This window comes from Brassica napus, chromosome A3 (assembly GCF_020379485.1).
Source record: "Brassica napus cultivar Da-Ae chromosome A3, Da-Ae, whole genome shotgun sequence".
In the NCBI taxonomy this organism is placed as follows: Eukaryota; Viridiplantae; Streptophyta; class Magnoliopsida; order Brassicales; family Brassicaceae; genus Brassica; species Brassica napus.
Genome location: NC_063436.1, coordinates 29762170 through 29787325, shown reverse-complemented (window position 1 = coordinate 29787325; position 25156 = coordinate 29762170). Strand labels below are relative to the sequence as shown.

The 25156-nt window shown below is 30.6% G+C and overlaps 1 protein-coding gene and 3 pseudogenes across 1 annotated transcript; 3 read left to right on the top strand and 1 right to left on the bottom strand.

Annotated features, from left to right (window-relative positions):
- Positions 1 to 580: 580 nt before the first annotated feature.
- On the bottom strand, positions 581 to 2661 carry LOC106423377 (annotated as a pseudogene).
- Positions 2662 to 14879: 12218 nt separating this feature from the next.
- On the top strand, positions 14880 to 18197 carry LOC106423359 (putative FBD-associated F-box protein At1g05080). Its single transcript, XM_013864134.3, has 3 exons — positions 14880 to 16138; positions 16237 to 16371; positions 16463 to 18197. Exons 1-3 carry the CDS (start codon positions 15182 to 15184, stop codon positions 16742 to 16744), a joined length of 1374 nt encoding a protein of 457 aa, XP_013719588.1. The 5' UTR covers positions 14880 to 15181; the 3' UTR covers positions 16745 to 18197.
- A 6424-nt stretch (positions 18198 to 24621) lies between these two features.
- LOC125607782 lies at positions 24622 to 24723 on the top strand (annotated as a pseudogene).
- Positions 24724 to 24797: 74 nt separating this feature from the next.
- LOC125607784 lies at positions 24798 to 24882 on the top strand (annotated as a pseudogene).
- Positions 24883 to 25156: the final 274 nt, after the last annotated feature.

Sequence of the window (25156 nt, the reverse complement as noted above, 5' to 3'; positions counted from 1 at the left end):
TATTATTCTTTATTTAATCACCATTTTAAAATATGTCTATTTGTAAATATATAAATTATTTATAATAATATATACATTAAATAAAAAATAACTTATATACGTTGATAAAATATATTTTAAACTACAATTATTTTAATAATAAAAATATGATTCATATATTGATGTAAAATTTTAATATTCGTAATTATTATTTATATATATAAAACATATTATTTTAATAGATATAGAAAAATTATTTTTGTATCATAAAATCTTACCAAAATGAATATTTAGTGAGAAAAAATATTTTTGATATAAAATTTATTAGTTATTACTATATTATGAAAATTTTCCAAAAATATAAATCCATATAAAGAAAAGTATTATTATTATATTTAAGAAATCTTACCAAAAACATAAATCTAAATATAGTAAATTTTACATGTCACAATTATATTTATGTTATGTCATATTTATTTTAAGTCATGTCATCATTTTTCGTGAAAGCTAATGTAGTGATGATACATATACAAATCACTTCTCAAATAATAGTCTAGGGGATGTTCAATGTGGTTTTTGATGACTTTATCACAGATGCATATTGATCTTTAATTTCAAATCAATTGGATACTTTAGTCAATATTATGCACACTTATCAATACAGTTCATGAAGAATGAAACCCCAAAAAAAATGAAAATATAAACATCCTGTAACAAAATTAAGGGCTGACTTTCTTTGTTGTTAGTCTTCTTTCTTCACGGTTTCTTCAACAAATATGGTTTACATGAGAGAATGGCTCATGGGTTGCTTTTGGAGCTGCTTTTTTAGCCGTCTCTGGTACTCCGAATACATTCCAGAATCTCAGTGTCTCGTCTCCTGCTGCTGATGCTACCGTATAACCATCTGGACTCTGTAGAAAACACATACAAATAACAACACAAGTTTTTAGAACTCAGACCACTTTCAGCATCTATATAAATAGAACTTAATAATCAAGATTATCTAATCACCTGGGCCATATATAGAACTCTTGATGTATGACCAGTGAGCTCAGCCATCTTCACCATCGACGGGTACTTCCACAACGTAAGCTGGTTCTGCGTAAACCCATGCGAGCTAAGCAACTCTCTTTCATTCTTACTCCACAACAACGAACAAACTTGAGAGCCAGTGTCCACCGAGTTCAAACAAGCCCCAGTGTGAGTATTCCAGAACTTAATCGTCCTATCTCCTCCACCACCGCCAGTCGCCTTCACAGCAGACGTATGCTCCTCAAGCCTGTGCAGCCACTGCGTGGTCGAGTTCGAGGAGGCCACAGAACGATCCCATATGTGTACCACATTGTCGTTTCCGCCGCTCGCTAGCTGCTGTCCGGATCCCGACCACTTGAGCCCACAAACCTCTTGAGTGTGGCCCCTGTAAGTCTCCACAACGTGTGATCTAATGCGCCCGTTGTCAGAATGTGGTTGTTCCACGCTAGTGATCCTACTCTAGACTGGTGGCAACCTTTCAATGTTCTCAGCTGCAATAAAAACAGTAAAAGACATGATGACAAACATTTAAGAGAAGAGAGAGGAGATTGTGTAGTTTACTTGACGGTTGGATCCAGAATCCCACAGCTGGACTTCAGAGTTGTTGAGCCCAACAGCAACATGACGACCATCAGGCGCCCAGTTGATACTCGTGACTGGTCCTTTCTCCTCATCAATAGTGACAAGCTCAGAAGTGGAGCCAGTGGAAGCATCCCAGAGATAAACAGTGTGTCCCAACGCAATGGCCAAGACATTAGCACTTCCCCAGTCAAGCAAGTTGAGGTAGAAGTCGTCAACAATGTCAGGAGCATCCAGTGTCCTCTCAGAAGTCTATTATAACAACATAAATATCAAACATCAGATCAGCACAACAACAAGTAAACGAGGCGTTTGAAAAGTATATACCTGAGGAATATATCTTCTTGGCTTAACGGATTTGGGTTGCTGGTGAAGAGAAGCAGAGTGGTCGGTGGGAAGCAAGTCAACAGGAGCTTGAGGTTTGTTCCTGAAGGCGAGGATCCTGGTGTGGTTCAGGTTCATGGTCTCAGCGAGTTGCTTCCTGTAAGCCTCTCTGGATGGTGAGCTTACCTGATCCTTACCTTTGTTTCCTTCGGTGAGAGCGTAGTGAGCGTAGTCGAAGTCCATAGCTGATCCGTTTGGTATGAATCTGTCCAGCTGATACAATAACAAAAAGCAAATCAATCAGAATCATCACTGATCTTATAATATAACCTTAGCATTGGCTTTCAACTCTCTTCTCCGGAGGCGCGTCTGAAAGAATGATATCAGAGATTTAAGAGCAAGAAAAGCTTCAGCGTCCTCTTGTCGGCAACAGAGCAAACCGATAGACTTGTCTCCGGTAGGATCCGAGATGAGAACGAACTCGTTACTGGTGTTGCTGACTGTAAACACGGACGTACCAGCGAGAGACTTAGCGGACGTCCGTTCAAGGTTCAAGGTTCAAGGTTGCAGCGGTGGAAGAAGGCTTGGAGGACTGAGATACGGAGGCGAATGTAGGAGCGAGACGTCGAGTGGTTATGGATTCGAGCGGAGAGGTCAAAGGAGAATCGATTACAGAAAAGAGAGGAAAGGATTGGGTTTTTGTGATTGCTCCATTTTGAAGAGAGAAGCTGAAGCTTGTAACTACGAAGGAGAAAGTGTGAAGAAGGGACCATCTTATGGGCCTGCGTTTTTTATTCGGCCTTTCCTTTTGCTGCATGTTGAAACCCATTCCTCGTAACTAGGCCTCTGACTTCGGTTTAATTCAATTTTTGATTAGTTCGGTTCGGTTCACATAAAATATCATCTAACTAAATCAAACAAAATTCCCATTCTGCAGTGCGGTTATCTAAAAATGAGAGCTTGCTGAGAAAGTAAGAATAGACGTTGGATGGGCTCAAGTTAAAAAATAATCATGTCAATCAACGACATGGGAATGGATCGTGAAAGGTGAACAGTTTCTGCTAGCACACAAATAAAAATGAAGTGGATGTCTCTATACATCCAACATGTTATACGTGTGGACAAAACTGTAAAAAATAGAAGGAACTAATCGTGTATGTAATTGTGTAATTTATTTTTATAGTAAAGAATTAAACAAAAATAATAAAAATCATACAGATTATTAGCAAATATTCATTATTTAAAAATCATTCATTACTATATATATATCATAATCACATTAGGTAATTCCCGTAAATTTTATTTAAGAAAATAATATATAATAAATAGCCATATTGTTTTAGTTAATATCATATGGTATCATATAATATGTATTAAATGTTTCTAGAGAGATATAAAAATCGAATTGGACCAACATGTTTTTCAATATCAATGTGAGGCTGACACGTATGACTAATTAACTACATAATTGATTGATACATAAGCAATGAGTATTTTTTAATTATTACAAAATTGAGGTTACATCTTTTCAAATGTTCCTCAATTAATATATAGGGAATATAATTAATTGTTAATTTTCTTTAAAAAATGTTATCATTTAGAGGAGAACACATTTTATAAAAGAGCACAACAAATAGTCTCACCTGGTTTGGTGGCACATAAATCATATTTATCAATGTCCATCTTATCTATCAAGCCACTAACCGAAAATGAATAATAAGAAAATAAGATAAATAAAATGCACTAACACGGCACAATGAAAAACTAGATTGTTAATAAAATGTTCATGGAGTTTTGACCAAATGGTAACTCAAAGTATAACAATTGCAATGGAAGCATTTAATCTCTCCGAAGGAGGGACATAAGAACTAGGAAACTAAAAAGAAGAAGAAAAACACAGGTCGTGCCTCACGCAACGCGGAGATCAAGGAGAAAGAAATTGAAGCTAATGAAAATCCCAACTTAGCAAGACAGATGCAAGACAGATGCAAGACTTCTTATGAAATTAGTTTTGATTATGATTTTTTTTTGTTGTGTTATTGATGATGATTGTTGGTATATCAGCGGTTGTGTTTGCTCAGAACCAAATATATATATATATATATATTTTTTTTTTTTTGCTTTTTCTTATTAAACTGATTTATCTTTCTCTGTGTGTTAGGAGATTTGTGGCTTATCTTTGGGTTATTTTACTGATCTGTAATTTGTTTAATTATTTTAGGCCCGAGGAGGAGTTGAGGAGATAGAAAGTGAGAAGCAACATGATGAAGAAGCAGAACCAAAAGCTATTTAGGAAGGTCGTGAAGCTTTTAAGAAGAAACTTGAGAAGCAAGCAGCTGCTAGAGAAAAGGAAAGCGCTGAGCTGACCGTAACGCACACAGCGCCAACATGAAGGCAAATAAGGAAATGTCTGCACAAGAGCTCAACGCAGGCAATCAGCTCAAAGGCTGTGACAAAGAAAGTTTTCCGGAGTATCTACACAGACTGAAGAAATCCATTAAATCCCGCAAGTGATCATGGGGAAAATGTTCCATTTCAACACTCTATTAATAAGTTAAGCAAAAACTTCTTAGATGCTTTGTGGCAATTACTGTCTTACTACTTTTAAACCATGTTTAAGGTTATTGTGGATATGTCGTCTCTTTAATTTCTTGTGGATATTCATGTTTGTTATGGTTTTTATCCTCTCGATGTTTCTGATATTTGAATTGGTACCTCTAATCAGAACCCAACAACTTCATAGGACGTTGAATAAAAGAAAATACATACTAGTTGAATACGTGTTCTTATACACATGCTAATTAGAAATATAATTTATGCGTTTGAATACTTTCTTAGGCAGCCATAGTCACACTCAAATATCTACGGATGGATGTTTTACGAGTAAATTATCAAAAATATTTTAGCTTTAACCGTAAGGGTAACTAGGAAGTAGTAGTTTGTAACTGGAAAGGCCCATGGAGAAAATTAGGTATTGGGCCATTTACGTAAATAATGTTACAGGGTCTAAAATTATAGTGCGTATAACATGGTCTAAATTCTGTAATTGGAAGTTTGAGCCGAAATCAAGACGTTGTTTCTTAAACCAACCAAAACATGAGGACCCTTGTCCAATTATAATGAAGAAGGTCTAGTCTGTACAATTAAAATGCTTGGTGCTAAATCGATGGGACAAATCTGCACCGTTTATGAGTTCAGGCGAACTTCTCCAATGGTAGGTTTCTTCAATATTTTCATAAAAGGTCTTCCGAGTTTCAGATTGTTTCACTTCCGTTCCAAACTCTTAAACTGTACAAAATGGTCCATTTCTAAGATAGATATCCATCTCGTATATGAACTTTTCCTATAAGTTTTTATTCCAAGCTAACTTTATCTATTCATTCGAGCATACGAGGCCATAAACTAGAAAAAAAAAAACACAATGAAAAAAACAAGAGGGTATTTCTTCATGTTGAACAAGAAAGTGTAAGATTTGTGGAAAGCTATCACATCATACCTTGAAGAACTTGTTAAGGGCCGAGACAAAGTTTCCAAACAGTGCGTACACAAAAAGACCATAAGATGAAGCAAAGCTTAGAACACAGTGGCTTGGCAACCACATTAAGAAAATATATTAAAAAAAATATTTAAAAACACACAGTAATCGGTCCTTAATTAGTATCCGGAAGAAACTCTCTGTAACATCTCCTCTCACATGTCAATACATCAATGACTTTATGGATTTTATTTTATGATTGAAACAAAACAAATTAAAACAGTAATATTTTACATTTAAGAACCTGTTTTTAAGAACTTGACGTTAAAGTTGCTCTAAGCTTTCTAGAATACATCAACAAAATAGTTTATTATAAATTTATATTATATATTGAATTTTATTTTTTAATAAAATACTAATTAGATATGCAGAAAGCGAATGTCAAGCATGGTATAATGCGAGGGAAACTATACCGGTTCCTCTGCAGGTACAGATTGCTGAAGAAACACAAGCCTTAAGCTTGAATAATATTTGCATGGTGGATAGTTCATAGACCTCCACAGCTCAGTTTAGTGGATTGGGATGGGTGTGGAACGATACCATGGGAAAGATTCAACTCATGGGGACAAGGAATCTAAGGAGGCGTGAAACATCACTACACTCGGAACTGGAAGCGCTACAATGGGCAATGGAAAGAATGATATAACACTCGACCTGTCAGAGATTTAGGACAGATTGCAAAGACCTGATTGCAATGATAGAACAGCCACAAGCTTGGCCTAACTTCTCAACTGAACTGGAAATCATTCAAACTCTTTGGTTGTGTTTTCGGACTTCAAGATCAGCTACTTCCCAAGGACGCAAAATGAGATTGCAGATTCGTTAGCTATGAGTGCACGTTCTTTACATTGACCTTTATGTTTTATAGGTTGTTCTATTCCGGTTTGGCTATCCAGACCACCTCAAGTTTGAGTAATAGAATATCCTTTTGCTGCAAAAAAAAAGAAAAATACTAATTAAACAAGAAACAAAAAGGGAAAATTTTACTTTTACACTTTCTTTGGTACCACATTTCAAGTATACCACTAGAATGGGGATATTTTCACAAATACACTTTTCATTAATGATCAAAAGACCATACTAGCCCTAACCTTATCTCTCTCTCTCGCGATCCTCTTCTCTTCCTCTCTCTCTCTCGCGATCTTTTTTCTTACTCTCTGCCTCTGATTCACCGGAGATCCACCGTCTCTCTCTCATGGTGCGGTTCTTGTGGCAGAAAATTTCGGGCTTTCTATATCAGATTTTGAGTGTTTGGTTACTTTAACAGCCTGCTTGTGTGGATGGATCTGGAAACTGAAAATCGAATAGCTTCAGTTCTGTTGAGAGAAGCAGCAGAGTTGAGGAGACAAGCTGAAAAAGATGGTGTCCGAGCTTATCTTGAGAAGCCTAATGTAAGGCATCGACCTAACTCAAGGTTTCTCACAGCAACTGTCCTTGGTGTTAAACAATGTAATGCTTTTCTTTCCACCCTTCACTTATTTTCGTTTTACAAAAGTTAAGATTGAAAAGGATAAGCCTTTGCATTGGTATAGTGTGTGATATTCTTTTGTTCGTTGAAGCAATAGATGCATGTTTTTGGAAGAGGATTAGTTTAACTGTTGGTGAATGGTCGATTCACGATAAGAAAGTTGGCAGCATCTGAAATTTTTGTTTTGGGTTCTGCGTTTCTTAACAGTTCAAACTATAGAAGTAAATATTCATAAAGCTATTATAATTGTCTATAATTCTATTATAAATGTTTGTAAATTATTTATAAGAAATAAAAGATTATTTATAATGGTTTATAAAACAATTAATAAGACTTTATAAGAGTTTATAAAATCAGTCTATAAGGCTTTCTAAATAAATTATTAAAGTATAATTCATTTATAAGAATTTATAAAATCAGTCTATAAGGCTTTATAAGGATTATAAATAATTTATAAATGTTTATAAATCATTTTAAAGATTTAGAAATCATTTATAAACCTTTATCAATAGTTTATATATATATATATATTCCTATAAATGATTTATAAACCTTTATAAAATCACTTATAAGAATATACCAAATACTTATAAGGTTTTATAAAATCATTTATAAAGTCTTAAAAATCATTTATATGAAAATATATAAACTTTTTATAAGTGTCTATAAATCATTTATAAGATTTATTTAAAATTATATAATTAGAAAGTTTTTTTTCTTGAAACAAAAGTCTGTCATGGAAGATCAGATCCAATTAAAGAAATGGAGTAATGAATCGTTGAAATTGTACTTGTTGATTGATGTTTTGGTTTTGGTTTTGGTTTTTGCCTTGGCTCCAGTGGATGGAGGAGCCAACTCTGCTAGTAACTTGATTCGAGTATGCAAATATGTTCCATATCGTGACAGATTGGTACAGCACTTATGTTTCCTCTAGAGTCACTGGTTCGCCTAATCGTCCACACGTTGTTTTCATCGATGGACACTGCACGGTACACTCCTCTTCTTTGTAGTTACTTTTCGTTAGATGAATCTAGTAGGAGTTTTCATGTCCATGTTGTGAAACATTCTATTGCAGACGCAGCTGGAAGAATCATGGACGGGTTTGTTTTCAGGGATCAGATACGCAACGAACTTCACCAAGCCGCTTTGTTTCCGCCACACCATTCTTTCACCGTTGGGATACGAGACCGCGCTTTTCAATGGCTTGTCCGGAGAGATTGACTGCAACGGAGAATCAGCTCACAGTTTGTGGCTAGACCCTGACAACACAAAAACCGCCAGGCTCTCAGAGGTGGTTTCATTGCTCAAATGCCTATGCTAGTAGCATATTTTCCGGTTATGGATGCTTCTATGAGCTTATCTATGTATGCAGCAGTATAATAAATAGGTTAGGCCATCCAAATCGGCCGTAGTCATTAGATGAAAGCTATTTACATGGAGATGCATTACGATTTATAAGACTTTATAAATAATTTTATGGTTTCTTTTGAATTTAAATAATTTTCTAAGGTTTTATAAGTTATTTATAATATTATATTAACTGTTTATAAGACTATATAAACTATTTATAAACCATTAAAGTGATATATAAACATCTTATAAATGATCTATAAATCATTACAAATGATTTATAAACCATTACAAATGATTTTTAATATCTTATAAACAATTCATAAACCCTTATAGTAATGCATAAACCCTTATAAATGATTTTAAATGGTTTATGAATTTTTATAAATAATATAAACCCTTATAAATGATATATATACCTCTTAGAAAGGATATATAAATCATTATAAATAACTTAGAAACCATTACAAATGATCTATAAATCCTTAGATTATTTATAAGCCTTTATAAATTATATATAATTCCTTATAAATAATTTATAAACCATTATAACTAATATATAAACATTTTATAAATGTTTATAAAACTATTTAAAAGGGTTTATAAAACTATTTACAAGAACTTTTAGGCTATTTATAAGAGTTTATACATTTATTTAAAAGTGTTTATAAATTAATCTACAAGGTTATATATCTATTTATAAATCTATTTATACAAGTTGTGGAATCTTTCTATTCTGTACAAGTTGCGTTGCTGTGATGATGATTTGTCATGTTCCAAGTTCTTGCTCTTCTTCTTCTGCTTCTTTTTCCTGTGGAAGAAATCCTCCGTGTCCAAAACATACGAAATCTACAAGAGATGTTATGAATACATAAGAGCTAGATGAAGGAACCAGCCCTTATATATATATGTGTATACATGACCGGTCCTGAGAATTTGGGGGTCCTAGACGATTTAGTAAAGATTTAAAAAATTTCGGGGCCTAAACTTTTTTTTTTAATTTGGGGGCCTATTTACATATAAAATTTTTCAAAAAGTTTGGGGGCCTAAGGAATGTTTCATTAGGCTTTGCCCAAGACCTTTCATTAGGCTTTACCCAAGACCTTTCATTAGGCTTTGCCCAGGACCGGCCTTGTGTGTATATTGGTTCTTCTAGTTCAAGATTATCAAAACATGAAACCTCATACCGGTTTGGTTTAAGAATAGATTCACTGTTTACCTTGTAGGAAGAGAAAGACATCTTGCACCCAAGGCCATTAATTACTTCTACACCTTCCATTGCCTTGCAGGCTGCTGCAAGATCATCCAGACCAGAGTATATATAAACCATTATAAATAACTTAGAAATCATTAGAAATGATCTATAAATCTTCAGAATTATTTATAAACCTTTATAAATTATATATAATTCCTTACAAATAATTTATAAACCATTATAACTAATATAAACATTTTATAAACCTTTATAACTAATATATAAACATTTAATAAAGGTTTATAAAAATATTTAAAAGAGTTTATAAAACTATTTACAAGAACTTATAAGTTATTTATAAGAGTTTATACATTTATTTAAAAGTGTTTATAAATTAATTTACAAGGTTATATATCTATTTATAAGAGTTTATAAATCTATTTATAAGGGTTTATTCCAAAGATTATAAGAATTTAATAATCTTCATAACACAATTTATAAGAGTTTATAAATCAATTTATAAATCAGTTAGAAGAGTTTATAGATCATTTATAAATTCTTACAAAAATTATAAGTAAATCTTTATGAAAGTATTTATAAAGTTTCTCAATTTGCAGATGGCAAATCTTGTTGGTTATGTCATTGGACCATCAGGTCTAAGCATGTTTGTCTCCAGCTTTCTTAGGAGAGAAGGTATGAATGAAGCCCAGCGGTTTTCAATTCTTGTTTACGTTCTTTACGTTAATGTTTATTCATTTGATATCATAGGATTGCTTGTTTATGATGATGCTCCAGATACTGTTACATGTCTCATAGGCCGTCATCTTATTTGTCTCTAATTGGAACTTCTCAAACCATATATAATGAATACTTTAAATCAAGGATTGAAAACACTCAAGGAATGAGACTCGTGAAGTAGAGAGATGATGAAAAGAAAAAGGATACAGCCTGAGATCTTTGATTTATCATTAACGTCTGCTTCTGGTATAGCCTTTGTGACACAAGCATACATAGAAGGATACAGCCTGATATCTTTGATGGATCATTAACGTCTGCTTCTGGTATAACCTTTGTGACACAAGCATACATAGAAAGCTTCTTCCTGCAGATAAAAAGAGGAGTTGAGGAGCCCAATATCTTACCAAACATTCAGAAGAAGCTACTGCATCTTACTCAGCTCTCAAGTCGTCCGGTCTTTACTCTTTAAAGATTGCCTCTTTTCATCAACCGATGTCCATTGTGCATTCAGGTGTCTGAGTTCATCAGCAACGACTGTATTGACAGACAGAACAAAGACTTTTCTTGTCACTGAACCAAGGGACTAGAAACTAAAGTATATACACTTATCTAAGCTCGTCATTTATCTTGCTTTCTAGTTCCATATCTTCATCAAGCTCTTTCTGAAGACGCTCAATGTCATCGTCTCCTGCTGATTCATCTGAATAAGCTTCCTCTGTTTTCTTCTTGCAAGCTTCTAGCTTCTTCTTACAATCTGCATTTTTTTCTTTTAAAACAAAACAAAACAAATTGAACACTTTTATATTGTTGATTCTTGTAAAGTATCAGTCTTTCGAAGTTTTCTAGAGACCCAAGTGAAGAAACTAACCTTTAATAGATTCCTGAATCTGATTGAAATCCTCATCGCAAGCGAAGTGGAGAGCTTTTGAGTGGTTGAAGCTATGTGATACGACGCCGAGTCCGTTCTTGGAGTTCAGTAAGTTGATTAAATCGTATCTGTAGGAGATTAGATCTTTAATATCAGAGCTCTCTCTCATTTCTGGTGCTCCGACTTGTACTTCTAGAGCAGGAAATTAAAATTAAAATCATTAGATCAAAACCAACAATACAATGAAAGGTATGAAGAAGGCTTACTATAGACCAAAAGCACCAGTGGCGAAGAGAGCAGTCCGAGTCCCTCACTCATCATTACCTGAAATTAGAGGCGTACTCAATTGCGATCTCACAGTAACTGATCGGATCGGAGACGATACCTCCGGCGAGAGAAACCTGTCCGATATCTCTGGCGAGAGACACCTGTCGTAGGGGAGAAGAAGAGTAATTTAGGTTTAATTATTTAAGGGTACAATGGTATTTTGACCATTAAAAATCTTGTGGTATAGTTGGTTATTGTATAAGTGAAAAATAGTATAAGAAAAATGGTATTATTGACAATTTCTCAAACAAAAATAGTTACAAATGAAATTATTTTGATAGATGACAATAAAATATTCAAGATTACGACATATTATAAAAAAATATTTATACCTATATAATTATTTAATAATAATTTTATTTTAAAAATATCTTATATTACTATATAAAGCTTGGTTCTTCAAAATTGCTAATTAATATGATCGCGACACATAACAATTATATATTTAAGATTCTGACATGTGTTAATCTATCTCATAATTAAAAATATATATACTAAGATATCAACAAAAGCGAATTTTATTTAGAAATCTTATTAAATATATTATTTAATAGTAATTTTACTTTTTAAAAATCCTAATCAAAAGATTATTGCAAAAGATTATTTGATAATAATTTTCTTTCTAATATTCTGACATGTGTTTAAATATATAAAAGATTAAAAATCTATATAATAAGATAATATTTTTTTAAAACTACTTTTAAAAATTATTTAATAGTAAAAACGATTTTTAAAAATAATTAGTATTAATGTTTTTAGAAATATTTATTTTTAAAAATCCTAAAAAATAGATTTGAAAACAATTTATTTAATATAATTTTTATTTTCTAAACTTCTAATGAAAATATAATTATAAAAGATTATATTGAGCTTGGTTCTTCAAAATTGTTAATTAAAATGATCGTGACACATGGTAGTTATATATTTAAAAATGTGATATATGTTAAACTATATCACAATCAAAAATATATATATTATAATAATAAAAACGACTTTTATTAAAAATTAATTATAAATATTATTTAAGAGTCTTATTATTATTATTGTTATTATTGTTTTTCATTATAACATTAACTTTTAAGAAACAAATGTTAAACAAAATTGTAAAATCCTACAAGTACAATTAATTATTAACATGAAAAAATAACTTTAAAATAAATAATATTACTTTTTAAAAAGCATAATTAAAATAAAATTGTAAAAGTACTCTTATTATTTTCTTATAAGTAAATAACTTTCCTTTTTAATAGATAATTATATGTTAAAAAATTATGACAAAAATAGCTTCAAATATTTCACATATATATTTAGGTTTAAGCTTCCACATATTATTTTTACAAAACACAATAGTATTTACATGAAAAATACTACCTGAGTATTTTTTTTTAATTTTTTGATACAGCTTAACATTTTATTATCATTATTATATCTTATGATGCTAGCATAACTTTTAATTTTGATGTTATTGTCGTACAAGAGTATGTGTGCATATGACAAATATGTGTTTGTATGTATAAGATAAAATAAATAATTAATTAAACAGAACTTTTCTATTAAAAATAAAATAAACATTTTCCTTTTTAAAAGTCTAAATAAAATAAAAACGTAAAGTAATCTTATTTTTCTTATAATTAACTAACTTTATTTTTAAGAATTTTGTTTAAAAAATATAAACCAAAATTAACTTCAAATATTTCACCTAATATGATTGTGGTATGTGTCAATTAAAAAATAGATTGTGAATATGTCAATAAAAACTTTCATTATGTGAAAATAACTTCTTCTTTTCCTATAAAGTCTTAAATAAAAGTGATTTTTAAAAGAAAATTCTTTTCTAATCTTAACCAATTAAGAATTTTTCTTTTTCTTTTTAAATCATGACTAGAGACAATTTTAAAATTTTATTTAATAGTAATTTTTACTTCAAAATTTTAATGATAAACATGATTGTAACAATTATTCAATTTACAAGAAAAATTGTAAAAATATTAATGATATTTAAAAAAACGAATTTTGACAGTTGAAAATTTTGAAAATAGTTAATATTAACTGAAAATAGTTATTTGATAGAATTTTTTTGATAAACAATCTTTGACAAAATATAATAGTAAAAGATTATGTAATATTAATTTCCTTTTCTAAAACCCTACAAAATTGTAAAAAAAATATTTGATAGTTGTTTTCCTTTTTTATAAAAAAAACCCTAAAAAAAAGAAATTTGTATAATATTTTTAATTCCTAACCAAAAAAGAATCGTAAAATTAGTATTGATACTAAACATTATTTAATTAACAAAGGAAGTGTACAATTAGTATTGATATGAATTGTAAACATAGCAATTTTGAAAATATTTATTAATAACTAAAAATAATTATTTGATATAAATATATTTTTTTATGAAATTCTAAAGAGAAAATAATTGTAATAGGTTATATGACAGTAATTTACCTTTTCTAAAATCTTAAACAAAATTTTAAAAGAGTATTTTATATTTTTTATTGTAAATAAAAAGGAGATTTATAAAATAGAATGTTTTCTTTTTTTAAACAATCCTAGCAAAATAAAATTTTAAAGATTTATTTAATAAAACATTAAATTAGTACATAAGAACATGTATACTTTTGTCATTGATTCGATTGGTGTATTTAACTTTCATTTCTTTTTACTTTTCATTTCTTATTTCAGATTGTATTCAGTTTAAATATTTATGTATAGTATTTTTTATAATCCTTAGTATAAAGTTTATACCAACTCATCTATACACCGTGATTATAAAATATAAATATTAACTTGAATTTATGTGTGAAAACATTTTAATTATCGAATAAATCTCAAACAACATATGCAAAAAACAATCATAATACCATGATAAAATGATTTATTATTTTATATTTTTTGTTAAATGAAGACATCAAACAAAAACCCATTGCAGGGCTCATATCTTGTAACAAAATAAGAAATCAAGATTTGTTTCTTTATAAGTATATTTTATTTTAAATATGAAACAAATCTGATAATTAGCTAATAAATACATATCATATTTAAGTTGCTCAAGAAAATTTGATTAAAAAAACATCATCACAGTTTACAAAAAGAATATTTAATAATTATATCATAAATTATAATTTTATTTTACATTAGTATATATAAGGTGGAGAATTAGTATAATATTTTTAAGCAAATTGAAATAACATATAAATAATTTTATTGGTTTATATTTTTCATTTAACTTGGATATGTTTTTATTAAGCTATACTTCTATTGAATTTTACTGTTACAAATAAATAAATTAATAAATATTATTAGAAATATAAAATAAAAAATAAGGTAATTTATAAAGTAAATATATTATAACATAATTAAAGTTCTTAAATTTTTAATTAATTATTTTAAATTAAAACATCAAACAAAATCTGTGTATGCAAGAATCCATATCTAGTTTTTTTTAAAATGGTGAGATAAGTATACTTTTGTGGGTGTTTCTTTGTATTTGTGCTTATCTGAATTTTTGACATTTTTAAGTTTATTTCAGATTTTTTATATAGATTTCTAACTAATTAAATAGAAAATCAAGAAAGATATTTTTCCATATGTCATATTTTGTTTTAAAAATTCCTATAAAACAATACCTATTCTATTCATATCTTATTTGAAAAAAAAATCCGCGCACTTGTATATATGTGGGACCTATTATATATAAAATGCTTTGTAGTAGACATGTTAGTAGCGATTTCCTTGTGTTTCTTCTGACGTTGAATCCTTCTCCTAAGGTTTTGCCTCGCGAAGATGGCTGAGGACAAAATTGAAGAGACTGTTTGTGAGGATAAGATCAGCGCTTTACCCGATGATCTGCTTGTGAGAATACTGTTGCATGTACCTATTAAAGATGCAATTGCCACCATGTTTTTGTCTAAAAGATGGCGCTTTATCTGGACGATCCTGCCTAAACTTGAGTACGATTTTTTTTCTGATGATGATAAAGATGACGATGATAAAGTTGTTGATGACAATGATGATGAAGAGGAGAGCAAGAAGACTAGTTGGTGTTTTTTTGATAAGTCAATGGAACTCCACAATGCACCTGTCTTAAAAACCTTGCTTATCAAACTTGGTCCGGGATGTTCTAGTGATATTGATGTCGGAAAGTGGATTGCAAAAGCTGTTGACCGCCGTGTGGTTGTGCTAAGATTCAAGCTGTCATGGTCCACAGGTCCAACCAGGTTGCCTAAGAGCCTTTACACCTGCGAAACACTCAAGGAACTAACTCTCTCTCACAAAGTTCTTTTGGATTTCCCATCGTCTTCTTGCCTCCCGTCCCTCATTTTTCTTAACCTTTTTTACGTAGTGTATAGAGATGATGCTTCTCTTGAAAGTTTTTTTTCGCATTGTCCAGTTCTTATTTGTTTGACTGTGAAGCGAAACAGACGAAACAGAGATGACAATATAACCAAGTTTAGTGTGAAAATTCCTTCTTTACGAGGCTTATTGTATGTTAGTGATGATATTATTTCGTCACTGCCAGATGACGATGAGGTAGTCGATACCGGTAAGTGTTTGGCTATCGATACTCCGGGGTTATTATACTTTTCCATCACTGATCATTCTGGAGACTCTTGCTCGATTGAGAATATGCCTTGTCTTGAGGATGCATCAATCGATGTAAAGTCTTTCTCCGATATGGACAAGTCGAAAACATATCTTTCAGCAGTCCGGTCTCTTGTATTGCATACCACCGATCAAGTGGTAGCTCTCTATCTCTTTATCGGTGTAACAAACATGTTAGTTGTGGTTACATTGTTGCATATAATTAATTGTATATGTTGTCGTTTGTTTCGTTTCAGCTTTTGCCTTTTAGCACAGTCAAGTTCTCTCGACTTCTAAAGTTAAGAATATATCCAGATAGATCAGACTGGCTGGAAGCACTCTTACTTTTACTTAAAAATGCTCCAAAACTTAAAGATCTTTTGGTAGATGATGTAAGTATATATATCAGCCTCTTCTTTTAGCTTCAGCGGATTAAAATACTAGTCATTATTTGCTTAATATATAACCTTCATTGCTTCTCAGGCATTTAACACAGATGTGATCCCATCTTCATGGAACCAACCAAGTTCTATTGCTGGATGCTTGTCGTCACATCTCGAGTTTTTTGAGTATAGAGTATATGGAGGCACAGAAGAAGAGAAAGAATTTGTGATGTATATCCTAGCTAACTCTAAATGTTTAAAGAAGGTAAGAATCTCAGTGAGCCCCTATCTTGAAAATCAGAACTTGAGCATCGAGGAGTTGAGAGATATTCCGAGGGCCTCAACTTTTGTTGAAATGATAATTGTGTTTGATGATGCTTGAATAGCGTTTTAAGTATAAGCTCAGTTAATGTGCAAGCTTAGCCTTGTCATGGACCCCTTTGGGACTGGTTTGCTGAAACTTTGCAATCATATTATATACAGTAGTTGATACTTGATACTAAATAACAAAGTAAAGATTTATTTGCCTTAATTTAATGGGAAATAAGTAAATATGCAACAAAAATACAACTACATTGTCCCTATACTATAAATCCAACTATAAGTTGTCCCTATGCCATTTTTTTGTGATAACCCAATTAAACCCTATTATTAACCCAGTTTCGTTTTCACTAATTCAGTTATTAAAAAAGTTATTAATTCAGTTATTAAACAAATGAAAAGATTAAGTTTAATAAGTTAATTTTTTTTTTAGAAAAATAGCAATACTCATTTAGCCCCAAATCTGGTCTCCCACGAACCCTAAATCAAAATTTTTCCTTCTCTTGACGAGAGAAAAACAGAGCCAAGTCACGGTATTGATCTTGACGGTGCTTCACTTCGCCATCACCGGAGTTTCTTCTTCCCCTTAGGACTCTCCTAGTCTTCGTTTCTGTAATCGAAGTCTCCTACACCTCTTGCTCACTTTGGGATCTCCTTCTCAAGATCTCGCCGGAAAATCAATTTGTGCCTCGCTGAGCCTACAATATACACTCTCAGCTCTTATTTTAAGCCTAAGAATCGAGCTTTTCAGATTTTTTTCTGAAGTCCTATATATATAGTTAATTATTAATGTTGACAAAATATGTTTTTTCTAATGTGGTTTTTTTCCATGAGATTTTGGACTAGAAAAATGTGTGATGTTATGTTGTAATTAAAAGAACGAAATATTTTGTTATAAATATATTAAGAGAGGGTGTATTGAATCTAAAATTTGAGGTGATTTGATTTTTAATGAAGTTTTAGATAATTTTAATGAATTATATAGAATAAAATGATTTTTATTAAACTACTCTAGAATATCACTTAAAACCATGGAATTTGAGTTTAATTTTTTTTTAACTAAGAAACTCCACCCAAACACTCTAAAATCACTTGAAAACTTTAAAATTCCACAACTTAAAATATTTTTAATAACAGTGGATTTCATAGTACTTTAAAAAATCTCAAGTTCAATAACACTGGATTTTAAATGAATTTTTAAAATTCATGTTTCAATAACGGTGGATTTATCATTTTGACACAAATCACTTAAAACTCTCAATTGAATATACCCCCTAAGTAATTTTCCAAAATGAAAAAAAATACAAAATAAAAGTATTTTGATATATGTGATTACGATGAGTTAAAAAAATCTTTCCACCTATATTCAATTATTTTAATAGAAAAAAAAACAGGTAATTAGCTTATAAACACGTATAATATTTAAGTTGCTTAACAGAGAACTTAATAAAAAAAGCATCATAAAAATTTACAAAAAAAATATTCAAAAGTTATATCATTAACACACACAGAAGGTTGCAAAAAGACATGAGGTTGACCAAACATACTGAAGAACGGCCATTCAATCCTCCTTATACATGCTACGTACGTACGTACTTTTTGGGTCAGTTAACTATAGACTAGTTGGTGATCATAATTATAAGAATATGCATATATATATATATATATATATATATATATATATGTAGTTTATAAAAAAATAATAATATATAGTATATAATTAGGAAGTTCCGATTAGTAGACAGTAAATTAAAGACGATGAACGGTTGTTAATTTGTTTCTTTTTCTGTTTTGGTAGTCAGTTGTTGGTGTTTTTCTGTTTATAATTCTTTTTTTTAAAGGACAAGTATATAATTCTATTTTTCTTGTTCTAAAAAGAAAGAAGAAGTAAAAATTCTTTATTTATATCTTAAAAATAAATACTCTTCTATTTGTATTTGCGGTTGCTTGTAAATATAGTTTACAAACTCCCTTATGAACCAAAGACTTATGCTCTGTAACCGAATTTCATATATACTTGTAATATAAAATAGATAATTTACACCGAGTTCTGCATGACCCTCAATTTCTAGTGTGATAAACTACCATTCAGTTCTCCTTATACATGCTACGTACTTTAAAGAAGATGAGTTAATTTGTCCTTTTTTTCATTTTAGGTAGTCAGTGGTTAGTGTTTTTATTTTTAGAATTCTTAAAAAAAAATAACAAGTGCATAGTTTACAAAAAAACAAAGAATATATATACTAGTATGTTAGGAAACATAAGAGTAATGAAATAACTCAACCAGTAAAAACTGTTTGGTGAAACTAACAAAAGAATCAGAGCTAAGAGCATCTCCAAAAAAAACTCTATAACTCTAAATATAGAGTTTTTTGCTCTCCAAGAAGGAACTTCAAAACTTCAAATTTGAAGTTTTGAATAGTGAAACTCCAAATATAGAGTTTCACTTTTCAAAACTTCAAATTTGAAGTTTCATCTTTTTATTTGCATTTTGGTCCTTATAATTATACATCATATTTATAATTCTTAAATATTTTTTTGTTTATTGTTTTAATCCTTAAAACTTTTATATCTCATAAATATTTCAAATTTGTTTTATAAATTTAAGTTTTACACATGAAATTAAATAAATAAAAATTTAAAACAAGATTTATAATATTTTAAAACTAGAATTAAACAACAAGAATATTACAAAAAACCATAATAAGAACTTATTAAAAAGACACATAAAGACATAATTATTACTCAAATTTAAATATTATAACAACACTAATAGTCTGATAAATTTGCTCCGGAACCTCCAAAATCTCTAAAATATTGTTTAAACAAATTTTGTGTAACCGAAGATGATTGTTGTTGTTGCTCTTGACACATTTTTCGTATGATTCTTTCTTGTTCAGATTGAATGTATTCACGAATATTAACATCATTAATAGAAGCTAAGTTTTTTAGCAATATTTTATTGTTGTCTTTTACTTCTTTAAAAGCTAACTTTTTTGCTTCATTTTGCAGTCGTAATTCAATCATCTCATGACCTTTTTCCGTGCTTGTTGTACTTTCGTTTAAAAGATCAAGGATTTTTTTCGTTTGATGATATCAAACTATCAGCAGCCATATTATGAGGATATTCAATTTCAACATTTTTTTGCTCGTAATCTACAAATAAAAAATAAAGAGAATCATTTCTTACTTCGAAATGCACTAGTTGATCATATATGGGAGCATTATAGAAATAATTTTATGGAATAATGTAATATTTGCTTGCAGTTTAATATTAATTATGTACTTTTATTTATAATTTTATATTTTAGTGTAAATTTTTTTTAATTAATATTTATATATATGTACTAGTTAATTATAGAAGTTTTATGAATTTACATCAACTATGACAAATATAAAGACCATAGTGTAAAATATAAATAATTTTGAAGTTATGTTTGAATTTTTACTTTTGGAGAAGAACACATTGAAACTTCAAATATAGAGTTTTGGAAACTTCAAAATAGAGTTTTGGAAACTTCAAAATAGAGTTCCTTTTTGGAGATGCTCTAAAGGAAAAAAATGTGAACTGGAAGGTGTAGCTATAGATACTTTGTAGTATAAATAAGTGTGTTCTATTCTTTCATTTTGTGTACTGAGAGATAAAATGGGATTTAATATGGAAGCTGTTGCAAAATTGTTCAAGAAGTCTGATGCAAAGAAAGCTGCTGAGAAGAAGGAGCGTGAAGCCCGTGGCAAAGCCAAGGCTAAGGAGATAGAAGCCAGGAAAAACGCTAAACAAGAGCTCAACTGCGTGGCAAGGCTCGCAAACACTCAGAAAGATGTGGACCGCGAGAGGATCAATAAGCTCAAAAAGACGGCAGCTAAAAAAGGATCCAAGAAGTGATGAGTGAGGGAAAAGATTCGAAAATATATACTATAATAATAAGCAGTTGTGGTTATGTTAAAAGGATGATACATCTGATAAATAAATAAATAAAGCTGTTACAATCAGTGAGTGGTAAAAGAAAATCTCTTGTAAATATCTGCTCATTCGGGCTTGAATGAATATAAATAAAAATAATTACAGTTTCTTCTTCTTTTGTGTCAAAGAAAGATAAAACCTCTCTCTGTCTCTCTCAATGCGAATATTGAATGTTAACACGCTCTAAGGCTGTCTTTTGGTAGAAGTTTGTGGAAATTGATAGGTTAAGGTTGTGAAACGGTGATTGCATGTTAAGGCTACATATCAATAATAATGTAACTGGTCATTTGAATGTTGTAACTTGTAATTTGAGGTTGTTATTCCATATCCAGGCGGTACAGACCCCATTTCGTGGCTATCTTCAGGACATGCTGACTCTAGTAAGTCTATTTTTTCAATCTGTCTATAGGGGTAGGAAGAAGATTAGTGCCTCTCTATTCCTTTATGCTATAAAGTTTCCTGTCTGCTTTCTTGCGATACAAGGCTTGTGTTGTCTGAAACTCTTGAGATGCTTGAATTTCACTTTCCCAGTTTGGTTCGGTGTTATGCGGAGTGGGCAGTGTGTGTGTGTAGATGCTCCAAATAAATTTATCTGATTAAAGGTTGGTATGGGAATCGTTTTTTTTTAAGATTCTTAACCTCGTGTGAACAGAAATGGTTACGTGGCTTAGTACAACATCCCCAAAGAGTTTTTCTAGACAATCTGGAAACCTTACGCATCAAACATGTATCGTATTGCTTTCTCTTATAGCTTGTTGAGAGTATATCACCAAAGCCTTTTTCTTTAGTGTAGAAAGTAAAGCTAATGGAAGATGTTGTATTGAGATTTTGAAGCTTTTGAGAAGAGGATTTTGAGACATATTAGTAGTAGTTTATCAGTAAAGTTATGACAATGAGTATGGCTTATTTGTTTTAATTAACTGATGTATTTGGAAACTCACTGAATTATGATTTCTTTCCTTAATCGGAAACACCTACACAGCGATGGCTTAATATTAACAAAACTAACTTCTTTTTTTTCTGAAGCAGATCTATAGTTAATTATTAATGTTGACAAAATATGGTTTTTCTTATGTGTTTTTTTCCATGAGATTTTGGACTAGAAAAATGTGTGATGTTATGTTGTAATTAAAAGAACGAAAGATTTTGTTATAAATATATAATTATATTAAGTAATTTTCTAAAAAGAAAAAAAATACAAAATAAAAGTATTTTGATAGATGTGATTACGATATGTGTTAAAAAATTATTTCCAAAATAACAGGTAAATTAGCTTATAAACACGTATAATATTTAAGTTGCTCAACAGAACTTAATAAAAAAAAGCATCATAAAAATTTACAAAAACAATATTCAAAAGTTATATCATTAACACACACAGAAGGTTGCAAAAAGACATGAGGTTGACCAAACATACTGAAGAACCGCCATTCAATCCTCCTTATACATGCTACGTACGTACGTACTTTTTGGGTCAGTTGACTATAGACTAGTTGGTGATCATAATTATAAGAATATGCATATATATATATATATATATATATATATATGTATATATGTAGTTTATAAAAAATAATAATATATAGTATATAATTAGGAAGTTCCGATTAGTAGACAGTAAATTAAAGACGATGAACGGTTGTTAATTTGTTTCTTTTTCTGTTTTGGTAGTCAGTTGTTGGTGTTTTTCTGTTTATAATTCTTTTTTTTAAATGACAAGTATATAATTCTATTTTTCTTGTTCTAAAAAGAAAGAAGAAGTAAAAATTCTTTATTTATATCTTAAAAATAAATACTCTTCTATTTGTATTTGCGGTTGCTTGTAAATATAGTTTACAAACTCCCTTATTAACCAAAGACTTATGTCCTATAGCTCTGTACCCGAATTTCATATATAATTGTAATATAAAATAGATAATTTACACCGAGTTTTGCATGACCCCCAATTTCGAGTGTGATAAACTACCATTCAGTTCTCCTTATACATGCTACGTACTTTAAAGAAGATGAGTTAATTTGTCCTTTTTTTCATTTTAGGTAGTCAGTGGTTAGTGTTTTTATTTTTAGAATTCTTAATAAAAATAACAAGTACATAGTTTACAAAAAAAACAAAGAATATATATACTAGTATGTTAGGAAACATAAGAGTAATGAAATAACTCAACCGGTGAAAACTGTTTGGTGAAACTAACAAAAGAATCAAAGCTAAAGGAAAAAAATGTGAACTGGTAGGTGTAGCTATAGATACTTTGTAGTATAAATAAGTGTGTTCTATTCTTTCATTTTGTGTACTGAGAGATAAAATGGGATTTAATATGGAAGCTGTTGCAAAATTGTTCAAGAAGTCTGATGCACAGAAAGCTGCTGAGAAGAAGGAGCGTGAAGCCCGTGGCAAAGCCAAGGCTAAGGAGATAGAAGCCAGGAAAAACGCTAAACAAGAGCTCAACTGCGTGGCAAGGCTCGCAAACACTCAGAAAGATGTGGACCGCGAGCGGATCAATAAGCTCAAAAAGGCGGCAGCGAAAAAAGGATCCAAGAAGTGATGAGTGAGGGAAAAGATTCGAAAATATATACTATAATAATAAGCAGTTGTGGTTATGTTAAAAGGATGATACATCTGATAAATAAATAAATAAAGCTGTTATAATCAGTGAGTGGTAAAAGATAATCTCTTGTAAATATCTGCTCATTCGGGCTTGAATGAATATAAATAAAAATAATTACAGTTTCTTCTTCTTTTGTGTCAAAGAAAGAAGAACCTCTCTATCTCTCTCTCTCAATGCTACTAGCATGTATTGTTATTGGTTGAAAGTCAACTCTGGCATGATTAAAAATCAAGCCTTACTTCTGTAAAGCTTACATCTTTTGCCTAAGATTTTTGTATGAGCGATGTGACTTTTTTTAAAAATGTCTGCTTTAGTTTGAATCAGCTAGTAATCTTGGATCTTTTTTGACTATAAATATTGTTGGTCTCTTGATTTTTGAATTCTGATAGCATCAAGTTTTGGATTATTTTTTTTTTGTGTTGCCCTGTGGGTTCAGGTTTGTCAAACATAAAAGACACAAGGACCAATGTGTTGTGGTTCTCTGAGTTCCCTAAGAGCAACATTATTGGTTTTGTCCCAAACCAAGTCCTTAACATATTTAATGAATATATTGTAGTTTAGGACAAATATAAGGATTTTTGAAATTTAGAAGATTATTGGTAGGACTTATTGAGTCCTTAGTTTTCTTTAATTGTTTTGGGGCCAAGCTATCGATGAAGTGAGAGATCGTCGTGATTGAACGGTCTGAGCGGTCAGTAACTCGTCTATCGCCTACAAACAGAAAGACAGCTTTGAAACCGTTGTAACAGAAAAAAAAATCACCAAGTTTTGGGAGATAGATCGGCTTTTAAAACGCATAACGGAGGACACGAGAGATGAACAAATACCTGCTGTTTGATTCGCTGTGAAATAGATTCGATTCGCCGGAGATGCTTTAGATTCGATTCGCCGGAGAACGGTGTCGATTGATCGAACACGAAGCTGTGTCGACGAAATCGCAGTCGAGACAAAGAGGAACGGAGAAAAGGAAACCTAAAGGCTTAACGTGATGACACGTGCCTCATAAGGACGCTCCCCAAAACTTCTTATTTAACCCACGTCTCTATTATTTTTGTTTTCTTTTCATTTATTTTTCGACATAAAAACGTTAAGGACCAACGTTATATATGCCGATAATGTTGGTCTTAGGATGATGGCCAAAGCTGTTGCCAACCAGGTATAACTTTTTCTCTTTTTGGTTCTGGATTTTTTAAGTTTCACTTAGATTTTTGAGGTGCTTTGCATTTTCTTATTAATCAAACATGTTTTTTGTGTGTTTGGAAAACTTTTGATATTTTTTTGACAAATAAAAGATTAAATTCGGATCTATTAAAGACACAGATCTAAAACACAAAACTTTTGATACTTTCATTATAGTTTTGATTTTAACGAGCTGTGATCAGAAAGCTAACACATAAGAAGAGACAACTCATTTGTGGTGTGTATCTTTTCCATGAATTATATTTTTGTTACGCTTGGCTTTTGACCTAAACTTCTTATCTGTTGATTTAAATGCACTTTATGTTTATTTTTGTATCAAAGCTTTTTTTTTTTTTTTTTTGAACACATTTTTGTATCAAAGCTAACATATAAGAATTAGGAGCTTCTTCTTCAATAAAATATAATTGTTACGCTTGGCTTCTGAAATAATTATAAGCTACATAATGCATATAAACTTATATATATTTAGAGCATCTCCAAGAGGACTCTATTTTTTTCTCTATAATTTACACTAAAATAGAATAACTCTATTATAGAGTTGAATTTGCTCCAATGGTTCACTCTATAATAGAGTTACTCTATAATAAAGTGAAATATAGAGTAATCTTATTTTTTTACTCCAAATATAAAGTGAAAAAACAAGAATACTCTATATTTCACTCTATTATAGAGTGAACCATTGGAGCAAATCCAACTCTATAAT

What these genes read in the sequence shown, in the direction of transcription:
- LOC106423359 (XM_013864134.3), top strand. Translation starts at nt 15,182, where the DNA reads ATGGCTGAGGACAAAATTGAAGAGACTGTTTGTGAGGATAAGATCAGC. An exon ending in TGCATACCACCGATCAAGTG is followed by an intron (nt 16,139 to 16,236) that starts GTAGCTCTCTAT and finishes GTTTCGTTTCAG; the next exon opens with CTTTTGCCTTTTAGCACAGT. An exon ending in AAGATCTTTTGGTAGATGAT is followed by an intron (nt 16,372 to 16,462) that starts GTAAGTATATAT and finishes ATTGCTTCTCAG; the next exon opens with GCATTTAACACAGATGTGAT.